The sequence below is a fragment of the Mus caroli genome, chromosome 7 (assembly GCF_900094665.2).
Source record: "Mus caroli chromosome 7, CAROLI_EIJ_v1.1, whole genome shotgun sequence".
In the NCBI taxonomy this organism is placed as follows: Eukaryota; Metazoa; Chordata; class Mammalia; order Rodentia; family Muridae; genus Mus; species Mus caroli.
In genome coordinates, this window is record NC_034576.1 from 144,678,722 (window position 1) to 144,692,470 (window position 13,749).

At 53.9% G+C, this 13,749-nt stretch overlaps 1 protein-coding gene across 5 annotated transcripts in view; it reads left to right on the forward strand.

Moving 5' to 3' along the window:
• Lsp1 (lymphocyte specific protein 1) overlaps nucleotides 1-13,749 on the forward strand; it is a 34,821-nt gene that overhangs the window by 17,337 nt on the left and 3,735 nt on the right. For 3 of the 5 annotated variants that reach the window (XM_021166472.2, XM_021166473.2, XM_021166474.2), the window contains exons 2-10: nucleotides 7,067-7,213; nucleotides 8,953-9,111; nucleotides 11,005-11,101; nucleotides 11,451-11,525; nucleotides 11,714-11,757; nucleotides 11,910-11,991; nucleotides 12,759-12,893; nucleotides 13,194-13,271; nucleotides 13,409-13,515. In XM_021166472.2, coding sequence (XP_021022131.1) covers nucleotides 7,067-7,213; nucleotides 8,953-9,111; nucleotides 11,005-11,101; nucleotides 11,451-11,525; nucleotides 11,714-11,757; nucleotides 11,910-11,991; nucleotides 12,759-12,893; nucleotides 13,194-13,271; nucleotides 13,409-13,498 — 907 coding nt within the window. In that variant the 3' untranslated portion in view covers nucleotides 13,499-13,515. Of the gene's footprint in view, nucleotides 1-7,066; nucleotides 7,214-8,952; nucleotides 9,112-11,004; nucleotides 11,102-11,432; nucleotides 11,526-11,713; nucleotides 11,758-11,909; nucleotides 11,992-12,758; nucleotides 12,894-13,193; nucleotides 13,272-13,408; nucleotides 13,516-13,749 lie in introns of all 5 variants that reach the window. The other 2 variants (XM_021166468.2, XM_021166471.2) reach the window with 1 other exon arrangement.

Below are 13,749 nucleotides of genomic sequence, written 5' to 3' on the forward strand. Positions count from 1 at the left end.
TAGGGTTCCCAAACCCAGGGGAGGGGATGGGCTTCTTTGTGGGACAACCAGCTTGGTTCTAGACCCTACACTGACGGCAGAATCTTGATCCAGCTTCTGGATGAGGTGTGGGATAGAGGGGCCTGCACCATTCTTATTTTCTCAGCCTCAAGATCATAAAGAAAGCCTTGGCAGAACCCAGCTATAGACTCCTTTGAAACAGCCACACCTTGAGTTGAGGCTCTGACTGTCTGACACCTTTTCCAAATGCAGACTTGTGGGGGCGTGGGGGGTGGTGGTGCTTGCTTGGGCAGTTTGAGTGCTGTAATGGATCGATGTGGACTACCCCTGAGTCAGCCAGGTTCTTTCAAAGGGTTTTGTAGTCCCTAGGTGGGTTGATATATCCCCTCTCTGAAGTGTGACTCCAAGGTACATCCCTTCTTCACCCCAGAGGAGAGATGGTACCTGCCTCACCTGAGTGTGCATCACCCCAGGAAAGAGTACACAGGTGGCAAGATACTAAGTGGGTAGCCCTAGATTGTGGGGTAAGGATAGATGGGAAGCAGACACAAGACCCCCTTCCCATGTAAGGCCCCCAGAGGCCAGGGAGCCACAATAAGATGGTTGTGGGCCTAGACCAAAGACATAGGGACAAAAGGGTGTGGCTCTGTTAAAGATGGGATTATGAGAACACTCCACAGCTTTGGCACTGGACACCTTCCTCTCCCCAGATCCCCCACACCATGGTCTCTCCTGGAGATGTCTCCCAGATGCCTATGTTTTTGATGCCCTGATTACTCTGTAGCAGCCCCTCCCACCCCATGCCACCAGGGCAGCATGGGTAATGATACCTTGCCTTAAGTATCCTGTGTTGATTGCATGTCTCTACCCGTTGCCCTGTGTGACTGAGAGAACCTGTGACTGCTTATGTGGCCCTTGATCTACACCAAAGGGTCAGGGCTGGCCTCTCCGTACTACTAAGATGCACTGGGTAGTGGAACGCTTACCATAGTTGGCACCAGTTGTCAGGGGAATGCTTAAGAAAGAAAGGGAGGGTACCATGGTCCTAGGAAGGCAAATGCAGCTAGTGTGGGGGCAGTCGAGCATGTAGTAGATATTGGGGTGTCATTGAGCAGAAGCAGGTTCCAAAGCCTTCAGAGCCAGGGATGGGGTCAGAAAGAAGCCTTGGTCTCTCTGACTCCCCTTGCGGGTGGTAAGCCCAGGTACAGCCTCTGCTTGCCTACTCCTCAACTGCAAGAAAATAGAAGGGCAGCCCTGCTCTGTTCCACAGAAAGAACTGAAGGGATGCTGGCCAGGTGGGGTTCGTATCCAGTGGTCAAGAGAGGTCAGGTGGGACTAAGGCAGAGGAAAGAGCCAGAAGCACAGCCTGGCACTGTGGTTTGACAGGCTTGACAGGCAGACAGCCTTCTCTAAGAGTCCCTGGCACTGAACTCCAGGCAGAGATCAGCTGGGAAGACTACAGGATTGGGGGTCCTGGGTAGAGACAACTAGATGTCTTCCAACACAGTGTGCTGCCCCATAAGAAAAGGCAGATTTGTGGGCAGAGTATGGCCTGTGGGGACAACACAGGTTATGATGGAGGCACATTGCCTTAGCTGTTCATGAAGACAGTCCCCAGGAGCCCCGCCCACCCCAGAGCCTTTGCATTCAAAGGGTACCAAGAGTGGCAGTCATCTGGCCCACCTACAATGAACAGCACCTCCATCTGGTGGGAAGGAGAGAGCTGGAATTCACAGCCTCTTCTGAGGCCCTCTGCAGGAGGTCTAACTCTTAGAACCCCAGGCTGGGCCTGGACGTGTATAGGATGTGTGTGTGTGTGTGTGTGTGTTTGTGTGTGTATGGGCACACACGTGTGTAGGAGAGTTTCTTCATTCCTCATTCCCTTGCAGAGCTGCGATCCCACCTAACCCTTATCCTTGCTCTCCCAGGGACATGCACCCATAGACTCTCCCCACTGCCTTCCCACCTGCTAGCCCATTCTTCTTTTCCCCAGGGCAGGAAACAGGTATGTTCATCCTGATTCTGCAGCTTCCTCCATGTTGTGTCCCCATCCCAGGGCCCTTGTGCTGGGCTGCTCCCATGACAGCAATTAACTCCTCACTGACTGTGCTCACCCCTCATCTGCCTTCTACCCTTGAGGCAGCCAGAGCTTCCTAGCTCTGAGTATCTTTTCTTCCTGACCAGAACCTTCTATGACTCCCATAGCCCCAGCCAACCAATCTTAACTTTTTAATCTTCCCAAGGCCCGCCCCTTAGGCTTGGCTACCATAACCCTTTAGAGCTATCTATCCCTTGTACAGATAAACACTAACCGAGTCCCAAGAATGTGGACTGCTTGTGTCCCGAGGACAGGGCAGAGAAGCACTCAGAACACAATAGAGGGCTCAATTCTTAAAAGTGGGAAGCCCAGATCCCATAGGTTGTCCGTATCTGTAACCACGGGCAGTAGCCTAAGAATCTGAGCCACTGAGGCTGAGCCCCTGGTATTAACTTGGGTGTTTTTTTCCTCCTCTCCTGGATGCATATACTGCCCACAGTGCCCTGGGCAGTACCCTGGGGTGGGAAGGCCTGGGTACCAGGCAGCCAAATAACCCAGCCTTCCCTGTGCCATCTACCCCAGCTCCCCTTGGCTACCTCTGAGCTACTCAGGCTACTGCTGCAGGACCCCTTAGAGGTCTCTGCCCTCAGGATGGGGCTCTGGCAGCCATGACCTAGTATTGTCTATCTCCAGGGGCACTCATATCCCATGCTGCAGATCCAGGCTCCATTCAGTGTCTCTCCCAGCCCAGACCCAGGTCTTGCTGCACATGTCATGGACACTGGACTATTCTGAAGGCCACTTCCCTGTCCCCCATGCCCAGCTTAGGACAGAGTTGGCGTCTCTCTCCCACTTACTTCTGGCCTGCATCTCACTCCTCCATCCTTCCATGTCTGATCCTGAACAGAACCAGGGCTTCCCTCATGTGGGATCCACTCATGCCTGGAAGGGCCACCCTGCTGGCCCATGGAGTCCCTCCGAGGTCTACATACTTCTTGAACAGTTGACTTCATGTCACTCTCCTTCTCTTTGGCCCAAAGGTCCCATTCATCCTTCATAATTGTGGTCAAGATCGTGCCCCACCCCTTCAAACAACTTTCTGCAGTGCTTTTCTGGGCAGTAGAGACAGGGTCTTGCCCAATTCAATACACTGACCCTGACAATAAGAAAAGAGTAATCCCACCATGTCCATGCTGTGCTAGAAAGATGATGGAGAGCACACTGAACCAGAACCAGATGGGGCCAGGTTCCTTTCTCCTCATCTGAGCCTCAGGGAGGGAGGGAACTTGTACTCTCCTGCCTGCCTTACATAACCACTCTCCTACTAACCAGGCTCTGCACCCTGAGCTCACCCCACATACCCACCTCCACGCCTCTTTCCGGAGTTGGGTGGCAATTAAGCATTTGTACACCCGAACCCCTCTGTAGATTGTCCACAGGGAATGGGACCCCTATATCCAACAATCAATGGGTCCTGCAGCTAACAGCTACAGGGACTGGTGTTTAGAAGTGTGAGACATGGGTGGGGACCTACAGTAACCACTCAAGACTTACCCTGAACCCCCCTTCAGAGGTCTGCCCCTATCTCTGGGAGCCTGCACCAGGAGGTTTTTTCCTTGCTCTGCCCCTTCTCCAAAAGGCTCTACCACTTGCACATCAAGTGCACCCCTGATGAGCAGGGTTGTGACCTTGGGAAAGATACTCCCCAGAGGGTAAGAGACCCTGGTAGTCCTAGAGAATCCATTCAACCGCTCTGGGTGGCTGCCCCCAGGCTCCTCACTACTTCCAGTCCCCTGCTACTCAGGAGATGGTGATAGGAGGGGTCCCTGGAGGAGGCCTGAAGGATCCCACTCCCCAGTCCTCTCTACTGTTTCCCTGGGGAGTGTAGAAACAGTACTGACCTTTGGGTTCAAATTAGCTGGAGGGGGCAGTCACATGGGCAGCCTGCAGGGGGCAGAATTGCAACAGGGACTGAAGCCTGCGGACCTGGAATTATTCTTGGGAGAACAAAGAGGGTGGGTAACTGGGAAAACTGGACCCAGGATGGGCGCTCCTAGCTCTCAGCAGGATCTAGGGAGCGCGGGGGGGGGGGGGGGGGGGGGGAGGAGGGGTGCAGGGGTGCAGAGGGTGAAGAGGGACAAGACATTGAGCAGGGGTGCAGAAGGCAGGCGTAACTGCCTTGAGTTAAAGAGCTCCACTCAGAGCGGGAGCTGGTGGGGGTCTATACACCCTGGAGCACCTGGGTGGGGCCCCAGCCCCAGGCCCAGCTCCAACCCCAGCCCCAGCCTGTGGTAAGCCCTGTGACTGCGTGGGCAGGATGTGGGGGGACAGGGCCCCATTCCTCAGCCCCCAGGCTGAGCCCTGGGCCCCCCGAGCCAGAACAGACTCAGGAAATGGTCTGATTGCGTTTGTACGGGAACGCCAAATCCCTTGCAGCTGCGCGGGGCCAGGGCCACGGGCGGGGCGGCCATCGCCAGCGTCTTGACAGCTCCGAAGAACGTGCCAAGGGGTCTGGGCCGCCGGCCGGGGGGCGCCTTTCCCAGGCCAGAGGCCCCCACCCCACCCCACCCCAGGAGAGCCACCCCCTTCCAGTTCCCAGAACGGAGCCCAGCTGTGGAATAGTGACGGGGTGAGGTCATGGGGAGGGGGCGCATTACTCATTGCTTGAGGCAGGCGGGAGGGAAAAGGCAGGGGAAAGGGGCCCCAGGCCTCCTCAGCCTCAGAGCAGGGTCAGGAGCTGGGACAAGCTTCTTTCCAGCAAGAAACAGGAGGGCTGATGCTAGTAGACCCCTATCCTGTACCCCCACCGTGTCCCCAAGACTTTGTCCAGGAAGGGCTAAATTAGGGTAACTTTGGAGGGGTGTGGGTCCCACAAAGGATGTTCTCAGAAAATACACTTTGGCCTCCTGCCAGTCCCAGGCTCAGGCCAGCACCACGTTGTCGGGGTGATGGTTAGCAAAACAGTAAATAGTGAGGCAGGGGCGGCCCCCTGAGGGAGCTTGGGAGGGGATGGGACCTGCTGTTTGTGATCCCCTGTTCCCAACCCTTGCCTGCACAGGTTTGAGAGTGACCCTGTGTACTCACTCATGTGTGAGCACGTGTGTATGAGGGCCTGTGTGTGAGTGCCTACGTGGCCACACAAGATGTGTGTGTATCCTGTACCCAGGTCAGGAGAGAGATCTGTGTTTGGGTCCCTATACTCATTCCTATACTCATTGCAAACCAAGCCCCCAGCCCCTTTCCCCAGGCTTTGCATGCCGGTGACAGGCCATGGTAGCTTGGACTCTCTGCTCCAAGAGTGAAGTACCCCAAGGGTTCCTGCAAATAAAAATGCTTGCAGGAAGGTTGCCCTTGTTAGAATAGGTGAAGCTCTGGTCCCATTCAAAGTGAGGACCCCCCCCCCCAGCAAGATATCCATACTCCAGAGATGAGCTCAGCCCTGTGCTCCAGTCTCCAGTCTTAAAGTGCTTGCACACACATACAAGAACTTTACACATAGGTTCAAATACATGTACACTTACCCTGCACATGCATAGGTTCAGATAGCAAGAACAAACTGACCCCAGGGGGTATCTCTTTATGGTCTGCCTCTGAAGCAGGCAGAATGGGGAGCTCTCGTCTCCCCACCCACTCTGCCCTGATATCTTTGGGGGGCTGCTGGTAAACGTGTATGCAAGGAGCGACACACAGAGCTATAATTCACTAGGTGGAGAGGGGCCAAAAGCAGCCCCCACATTGATTGAGGCCATGGAGGGAGCCAGGAGGCCCTCTGCATCTGCCTGTGATGGGAGCCAGGTGTTGGGAATTAAGGGGCTTTCTCAGGCTGGAAGCTGAAGGCCCTTGTGAGGCTGAGGCAGGCAGCTCGGCTTGGGGGTGCGAGGTAGGAGCGGGCAGGCAGCTTGCGTGGCTGCGGTCCCATGTGGCTGGTGGGGTGGGAGGTGGGGGATGAGGGAGGAGTAAACCTCATCCTGAAGCCTGCGGAGAGGCCTGGCTTTCGTCTGAGAGGCTTAGGGGAGACCTGGAGAGATTAGATCATGTACTGGCAGGGCTTCCTGGCCAGGGGACTGAGGCCCAGAGGGGAGAGGGATGTGGGGTCATTCGGCGGACACTGCCCGGGAAGCACAGAGACCCCAGCAGAGAGACAATTCTTAGCAGTTTGTGCACCTTGGGCTTGGGGCAGCAAGAACTGTAGAAACAAAGGACCCAGACCCTCTCAGCTCTAGCTGGGTTGTTTGGGTGGTGGGGGCAGTGATGAAGGCCTAAGGTATCTACTAGACACCAGAAACACAGGTTTGTTGCGTAGGGTCTCCAGATCCTCTGGGCCCAGCCAGCCTGATTCCTCTGACCATCCCCTGGCTTAGGGGAAAGGGACTCTAAGGAGCCTGGGTGTCAGTTTGCTCTAAGGACTGTAAATATTGCTTGCCTCAGTTTCCCCTCCTTGAAAATAACCCAGAGAGACTCCACAGAGAACTTTGGGGTGAGGGTGAGGTACTCTAATGTCCCTAAGTTCAAGGTAGAGGAAGGGGCTGTAGAAAGACAAAGAAAGTCTGACCTGGTGGCTACTAGATGCAGTCTCACACTTAGAGGAGGCTGTGTGGTAGCTACCAACATGGCATTCTTGGGGGGGAGAAAAGAAGGTTCCAGATGGGGACCTTAGAGGTAGCTATCTGATCCCTCCCTCCCTCTCTCTTTCCATCACCTTTTCCAAAGCCCTCCTTGGTCCCCTACATGGAACTCTGCTCTAACTTAGGAGACAGCCAGCAGGACAGTTGACCATCAGCCCCAACATTGGTTTGCCTGAAGCCTATGTGAACACTGATGTCTCTTCCAGAGGGTCACCTGTATGTAGAGCCCTGGGATTATTCCCCTGGCCACAGGTGCTTTTACAACTGCCTTTGCATAGCCTTTATCTTGGACCAAGCTGAGGCCTGCAGACTGGTCCAGGTTACCCTCACCAGCTGGCAAAAGGCCTCATAGTATGACTATCTCAGTCACATAGCATGACTGTCTCTGTGATGGTCCCTCCAGGCTCACAACTCAGTGGAGAGAAGAAGATGAGGAAGAGGCTGCCCGTGAGCAGCGTCAACGGGAGCGAGAAAGGCAGCTACAGGACCAGGACAAAGATAAAGAAGATGACGGTGGCCATTCCCTGGAACAGCCAGGACAGCAGACACTGTAAGCTGCTGGGTCCTGGACCCCTATCTACTGCCACACAGGACCAGGGCAGAAACATATACTGGGGGCGGGGGGGGTGTCTTGACCTTAGAGCCACAATGTAGGAATTAGAGGAAGGGACTGGCTTGTGGGGCAAGCATCATTACAGTCTCCAGTAAACACCATCTGTGGGATGCTGACTAGCCAAAGGAAAGGGTCCACAAAGTTATGTGAGACCTCCTCCCCCTCCCAACCTCCAGGGGCCCTGACTCAGGCTCTAGACACCCTGAATGGCCCCAGCCCTGGCTTGGACTGGTGCTGACCCCAGCCATGAGGCCCTGGCTCCCAAGCCCCCCGCCCAAACTCCTGGCTGCCGGTGACTCACGGAGGCCACGTCCAAGTTGGCGGCCACGGGCCGGCTCGTTTCCTCCTCAGGCCCAGGAGGCCTCCGCGGCTGGGCTGGGCTGTTTTTCCAATAACTCTCCCCTTCCTCCTGGCTCTGTTTTGTTCCATTTTCTCGGACTCAGCAGCTTTGGGCGGGGTGGGGTGCTGCTGGGGTCATGGCCTCTCAGCCAGGTCTTCAGTTACTGGGTCCTTGCTAGCCCCCAACTCCTTCTTACCCAGGAGCTCACCCTGTAGCTTGAGAAAGGCTGTGAGGACCAGCCTGAGGGCCACAGGAGCCTCAGGGAACCCTAGATGGATGGAGGAAAACACAGCCCTCTCTTGTGGAGCCCTAGACTGAAGGAAGAAGCAGATCCCTGCTTTGGGGGAACTGAGGATTGATGAGGGAAGCACAGCCCTTACCCTAAGGGAGCCCTAGATTGATGGAGGAGGCATAGCCTTGTGCTCAGGGAGCCCTAGACTGATGGAGGAGGCATAGCCTTGTGCTCGGGGAGCCCTAGACTGATGGGAGAGGCATAGCCTTGTGCTCAGGGAGCCCTAGACTGATGGGAGAGGCATAGCCTTGTGCTCAGGGAACCCTAGACTGATGGGAGAGGCATAGCCTTGTACTCAGGGAGTCCTAGTGTGGAAGAAGAGATAAAGCTATGCTCTTGGAGAGACCTAGACTGACAGGGGAGAAATATCTCTGCCCTCAGGGAGCCCTAGACTGATGGGGAAGGTATAGCCCTACTCTCAGAGAGCCTTCCATGGAAGGAAGGAAAAGACATAGCTGCATTCTCAAGGAGTCATAGACTAATAAAGGAGGCATAGCCTGGCCCTCAGAGAGCCTTAGATTGATGGTGGGGCCATAGTCCTGCCCTCAGGGAGTCCTATACTGATGATAGAGCTGTAGCTCTATCCTCAGGGAGCCCTAGACTGATGGTGGAGCCATAACTGAGTCCTTGGGGAGCACTAGACTGATGGTGGAACCACAGCCCTGCCCTCATGGAACCCTAGACTGATGGTAGAGCCATAGACCTGTTCTTGGGGAGCCCTAGACTGGTGCTGGAGCCATAGCTGTATCCTCTGGAAGCCCTAGACTGATGGTAGAGCCATAGTCCTGCCCTCAGGGAGCCCTAGATGAATAAGGAAAACGAGCACAATGCTGTTCTCAGGAAGCTATAGGCTGTTAGGGAACGCACAGCTCTACCCTGGGTGATTTCAGACCACAAGGAGACAAACTTAGTCATGGAGAGCCACCTCTGAAGCAGATGGTCACTCTCACACTGGAAGTCAGGGTTGAAGGGGAAAGACAAGGGAAGGAACATAGGCTGTAGCATGAAGATCATCCCTAACCCTCTCTTTCACTGCCCTTGCAGCATCAGCTTGAAGTCCTCTGAACTGGATGAAGATGAGGGTTTTGGTGACTGGTCCCAAAAGCCGGAGCCACGGCAGCAATTCTGGGGGAATGAGGGGACTGCAGAAGGGACTGAGCCCTCTCAAAGCGAGAGACCAGAGGAGAAACAAACAGAGGAGAGGCAAGTGTGAACCAAGGCACTGGATCTCTTTGACCCGAGCCTGAGTCTGGACAATTCTTTCTGCCCACCCATCCCCTAAAAAAGAAAACCCAAATTGCTCAAAGAGTATGAAGAGGATAGGGAGGAGGGAAGAAAGGGAGATAGAGGGCAGGATGGCCAGCGAGGAGGGCTACAGGGAGAGAGTAATGGAGATATTGCATTCCTGGGTTCCCCAGAGCTGGGGGGCCTCATCCTGACTAGCTGTGGCCAACTGGGGGGGCTGCCACATCAGCACACAGCTGCAGCCCACTTACGTAATGTACAGCCCACGCCCGCCAGCCCTCCCCAGGCTGGCTGAACTCCATTCCCAGGAAGGGGAGCAGGTACTTCCAGATGTGAGCCTGTGAGGCGGCCCAGGGGACACGTTTTCCAGATGTGTGGACGTGTGTGCCTGTCTAAATCAGGATGAACGGAGGCCCAAAGCCCCCTTGGGTCTGGAGATGAGGGGCTGCTGCTGAAGTCTCACCTTGCCTTCCCACACTGTTCAGGGCCAGGTGTGGGGATAAATCTGCTTTTTCCATCGGGCCTAGGGTCTCTGGCCCTACTAGGGAGCCCCAGAATTGGAGGCCAGAGCCCTATTGCCTTGAGTGAGCCAGAGCCAAGGACTGAGCTGTCTTCCCTCAGCAATTACCCCATTCCTAGCCTCTCGGAGGCCCCTGGGCCAGCAGGAGCAACTGCTGAACTCTTTCTTATTTAACGAACTTCAGTTTCAACTCACAATCGTCCTTTACACTCCAAAATCCCTGTCTTTTCCTGAGGCCCTGGTTCTGAGCCTGCCCACTGCCAGCTATCCTGGGTCTGCCCATCACCAGCCTCGATTTCCCCTTATCTGCCTGTGTGCTTTCTGCATATTCTGGGTTTCTAGGAAGGCAGCTGCAGCCCTGCCCTTAGCTCATTCCTTTCTCCTGCTTAACAGCAGGGGGCACTTTAGATCTTCCAGCAGAACTCTGGTGCTCGAGCCTCCGCCCTACCCTCAAACCCGCCTGGCTGCCTGGCCTGCCAGCTCTTGAATGGCCCCTCTGTGTGGCTGCTGCTGGCTCCGACCCCAGCCCACCTTGGGCGGTGGGTTTGGGTTTTGGCTGGCACATTCACCAAGGGGCCTGACATCATGGAAAATACAAGAATTTACTATCTTCTCCTCCAGGTTCAGAGCCGCTCAAATGCAGAGTCACGCCCGGCTGCCCATTGGCTAGCTGCCCCTCCCCAAGGCCCCTCGCCTCAGTAATACAGTCCCTTCCCTGGAGTGTTCTGCTGACCCAGCACCCCCATACACTCTGGGCCTGGGCCCCTAATGGCCTCTCCTCAATGTTATGTTCTACTGACCCATTTTGCCCATATATGGACAAAACAAAAACCCCCAGAAGCTGGCCTTGCTCAGATAGCTATAGGAGGCATTCAGCTTCAGTACTTGGGTGGCCCTATACGGTGAGTAGCTAGCGTCTTCAAAAGGGCCTTGTAGGACCTCTCCGCACAGAGGTCGTAGCAGACAGTGCTGGCTTTGAACAAAGCCCTATACATCCTTTTACAAAAGTTCTGTGGCTGGACCTGTAAGATGCTTAATGGGTAAAGGTACCTGCTGAGCCTAACACCCTGAGTTTGATGCCCAGGACCCACATGGTGGAAAGAGAGCACTGACTCCCTCAGTTGTCTTTTGACAGAGAGAGAGAGAGAGAGAGAGAGAGAGAGAGAGACCATTTTTTTTTAATCACTGCAGTCTTAAGAGCTCTGCATATTGACTCATTGGACTGCCCCCATTTTACAGATAACACACCAGAGGCTTAGAACTGTAAATAGCCTAGAACCAAGCAAAAAATGATCCTCCACATTTGTCTTTGTCTCCTTTTTCTCCCATAGTTCTCACCAAGCCAAAGTCCACTTGGAGGAGTCAAACCTGAGCTACAGGGAGCCCAATCCAGAGGATGCTGTCGGGGGTTCTGGGGAGGCGGAAGAGGTGAGAGCCTGCTCAGGGGCTGGGTCTGTGATACTCTGTGGGTGCTATGCTCTCATAAACTGGCCTAAAGAGACATCACCCCCAACCCTATACTTGAGTCCTTCCAAGACATATTTTTGGAGGGTGGTGAGGCTGGTGACCCTCTGGGCAAGTTCCTCCTCCATGACCAAGAGACTCTTCCCTGCAGTCAGGGATTCCAGAGTTATAGCATGTCAGGGCCAGACCAGGCCTGAGGCCCCTGAAGGGGAAGACCGCTGCTCTGACAGGCCCTGGGTGGGGCAGGAGGGTGCAGGGAGGGGTCATCTAAGCTGCCTGTGTTTCTTATCCCTAGCATCTGATACGTCATCAGGTCAGGACCCCCAGCCCTTTGGCCTTAGAAGACACCATTGAGCTGAGTTCACCTCCCCTGAGCCCTACCACCAAAGTAGGTGAAGTCTGAGCACCCACTTTGTTGCTATTTATGTCTGCTTTTCATGTTCTCCGAACCTCCTGCTATACTGATAAACCTCTGGGATATGAGAGTGGGTTTGGGTAGTGGGTAGACTCACTGGGGGATAGAACATGGACCTGAGGTTGCTATCCATGACCCATACCTCTGTGCATACTCCACAGCTGGCTGATAGGACCGAGTCCCTGAACCGCTCCATTAAAAAGAGGTGTGTCTACTTGCTCTCTGGCCTTCTCAAAGACAGGGTGGGAGAGTGTCTGTAGGTGGAGATCAAGGGATGTAGTGCTCTGGGAGGGGCTTTGGGTGGGCTGGGAGGATTTTGGAAGGTAACATAAGGCTTATCCTTTCTTCTATCCCTAGCAACAGTGTGAAGAAGTCTCAACCAACCTTGCCCATTTCCACAATCGATGAACGCCTGCAGCAGTATACCCAGGCCACTGAGGTGAAGTATATTCAGATCTCTGACACCAAACCTTCTCTTTAATATGACATCACACATCCACCTAAGCAACTCTCTCCATCCCATCATATCCCCCCCTCTCTATCCAACCAATGTCCTTCTATCCAACTCACACTGCCTCTTCCGTAAACCCTAGGTCTCTTACATCACAGCAGGCATGCCTCTGTCCTGTCATACACCCTATTCAGCCAATGCCCCCTCCCACTATACAGCATACCCTTCCTCCGTCTAACAAAGCCCGCTTACTTAAACAACATCCCTCCATTTAACCTATCCTCCCCCATCAGCACTGTTCTTCATTTTATACCTGTCTACGTAACCAACACCCTCTGTCTAACCAGTATCCCTTTATCTAATTAGCACACCTCCATCCAATCAGTGTCTCTATACTCAACCAGCACTCCTCCACTCAACCACTGGACCAACATTCTTCTGTATGCTCTTTCTCTATTCCATTGTGAGTCTTCCTCCATCAAGTCCACATCCTTCTAGTCAACCAACACCCTTTCTTCAGGTATTCCTCCATCACAGTGAATAACTTTTCCATCTAATTTACATACTCCATCCAACTAATGCTCCTCCAGCCCCAAGACATGAATGTAGCATGAGGCAGAACTAGGGGTAGCTCATAGGGTGCCAGATAAAGGTAGGACATCTCTCCTGAATCCCTACCTCCAGCAAATGCAAAGATGAATGAGGCTGTTGATGTCTACCATGGTAATTGTCTTGGGGCTCTATCTCCTCTACAGTCTTCTGGCCGAACTCCTAAGCTGTCCCGCCAGCCCTCCATAGAGCTGCCCAGCATGGCCGTAGCCAGTACCAAGACTCGTTGGGAAACAGGAGAGGTGCAGAGTCAGTCTGCTTCCAAGACACCCTCCTGCCAGGTAGGAGTTCTTTCCAGGATGGCCAAACTGGGAAGGCTGAGAATGGGAAGTTGGCCATCATGGGGGGCGGGGGTTGTGCTTTGGAAAAGCAAACCTGAGATAGCCAAAGTGGAGCATGGATGGACAGGCTTCAGGGCTCAAGGAAAAATTCATGCTGTCCTGAATGCAGTATGACTCTCCTTTCCTCCATGCCATAAGTGAGCCGGGTAGATCCTCCACCTTTCAGCCAGGAAACACCAGGCAGAAGGAAAGGTCCCATGATGAGTATCTGTCCTGTGATAGACCCTTGTCTGCCCCCAGGATATAGTAGCTGGAGACATGAGCAAGAAAAGTCTGTGGGAGCAGAAAGGAGGCTCCAAGATCTCATCCACCATCAAGGTAGGTAGGACTCTATGTGATAGGCTGATTACTGATTGATAGTAATTAAGGATGATTGCTGCTGCCATCTCCAAAGTCTTCCCAGAGTCAGTCTTTCCTTCCATAGCTTCTCCCTGACACTTAGTCTCACCTAACAGAGCACCCCATCTGGAAAGCGGTACAAGTTCGTGGCCACTGGACATGGGAAGTACGAGAAAGTACTTGTGGACGAGGGCTCAGTACCATAGACCATGTTTGCATCCTGGTGAGTCCAAGAACTAGAGAATGACAAGGCTCTTCCTGAGGACATGGGTGGACCCTATCTCAGGTCTTGAAGACTGAAGACCTGGCCTTAGAGTTGCCATATCTTCTGTCTGGCTACCAGTTATCTTTGGCTCCCTGAAGCCTAGAATTTGGTCCCTATAAGCAGGGTCTTGTTCACCCAGTACTGTCCATAAGAGACTCAAAACTCCATTTAAGAATTTCTACTCTATTCAGT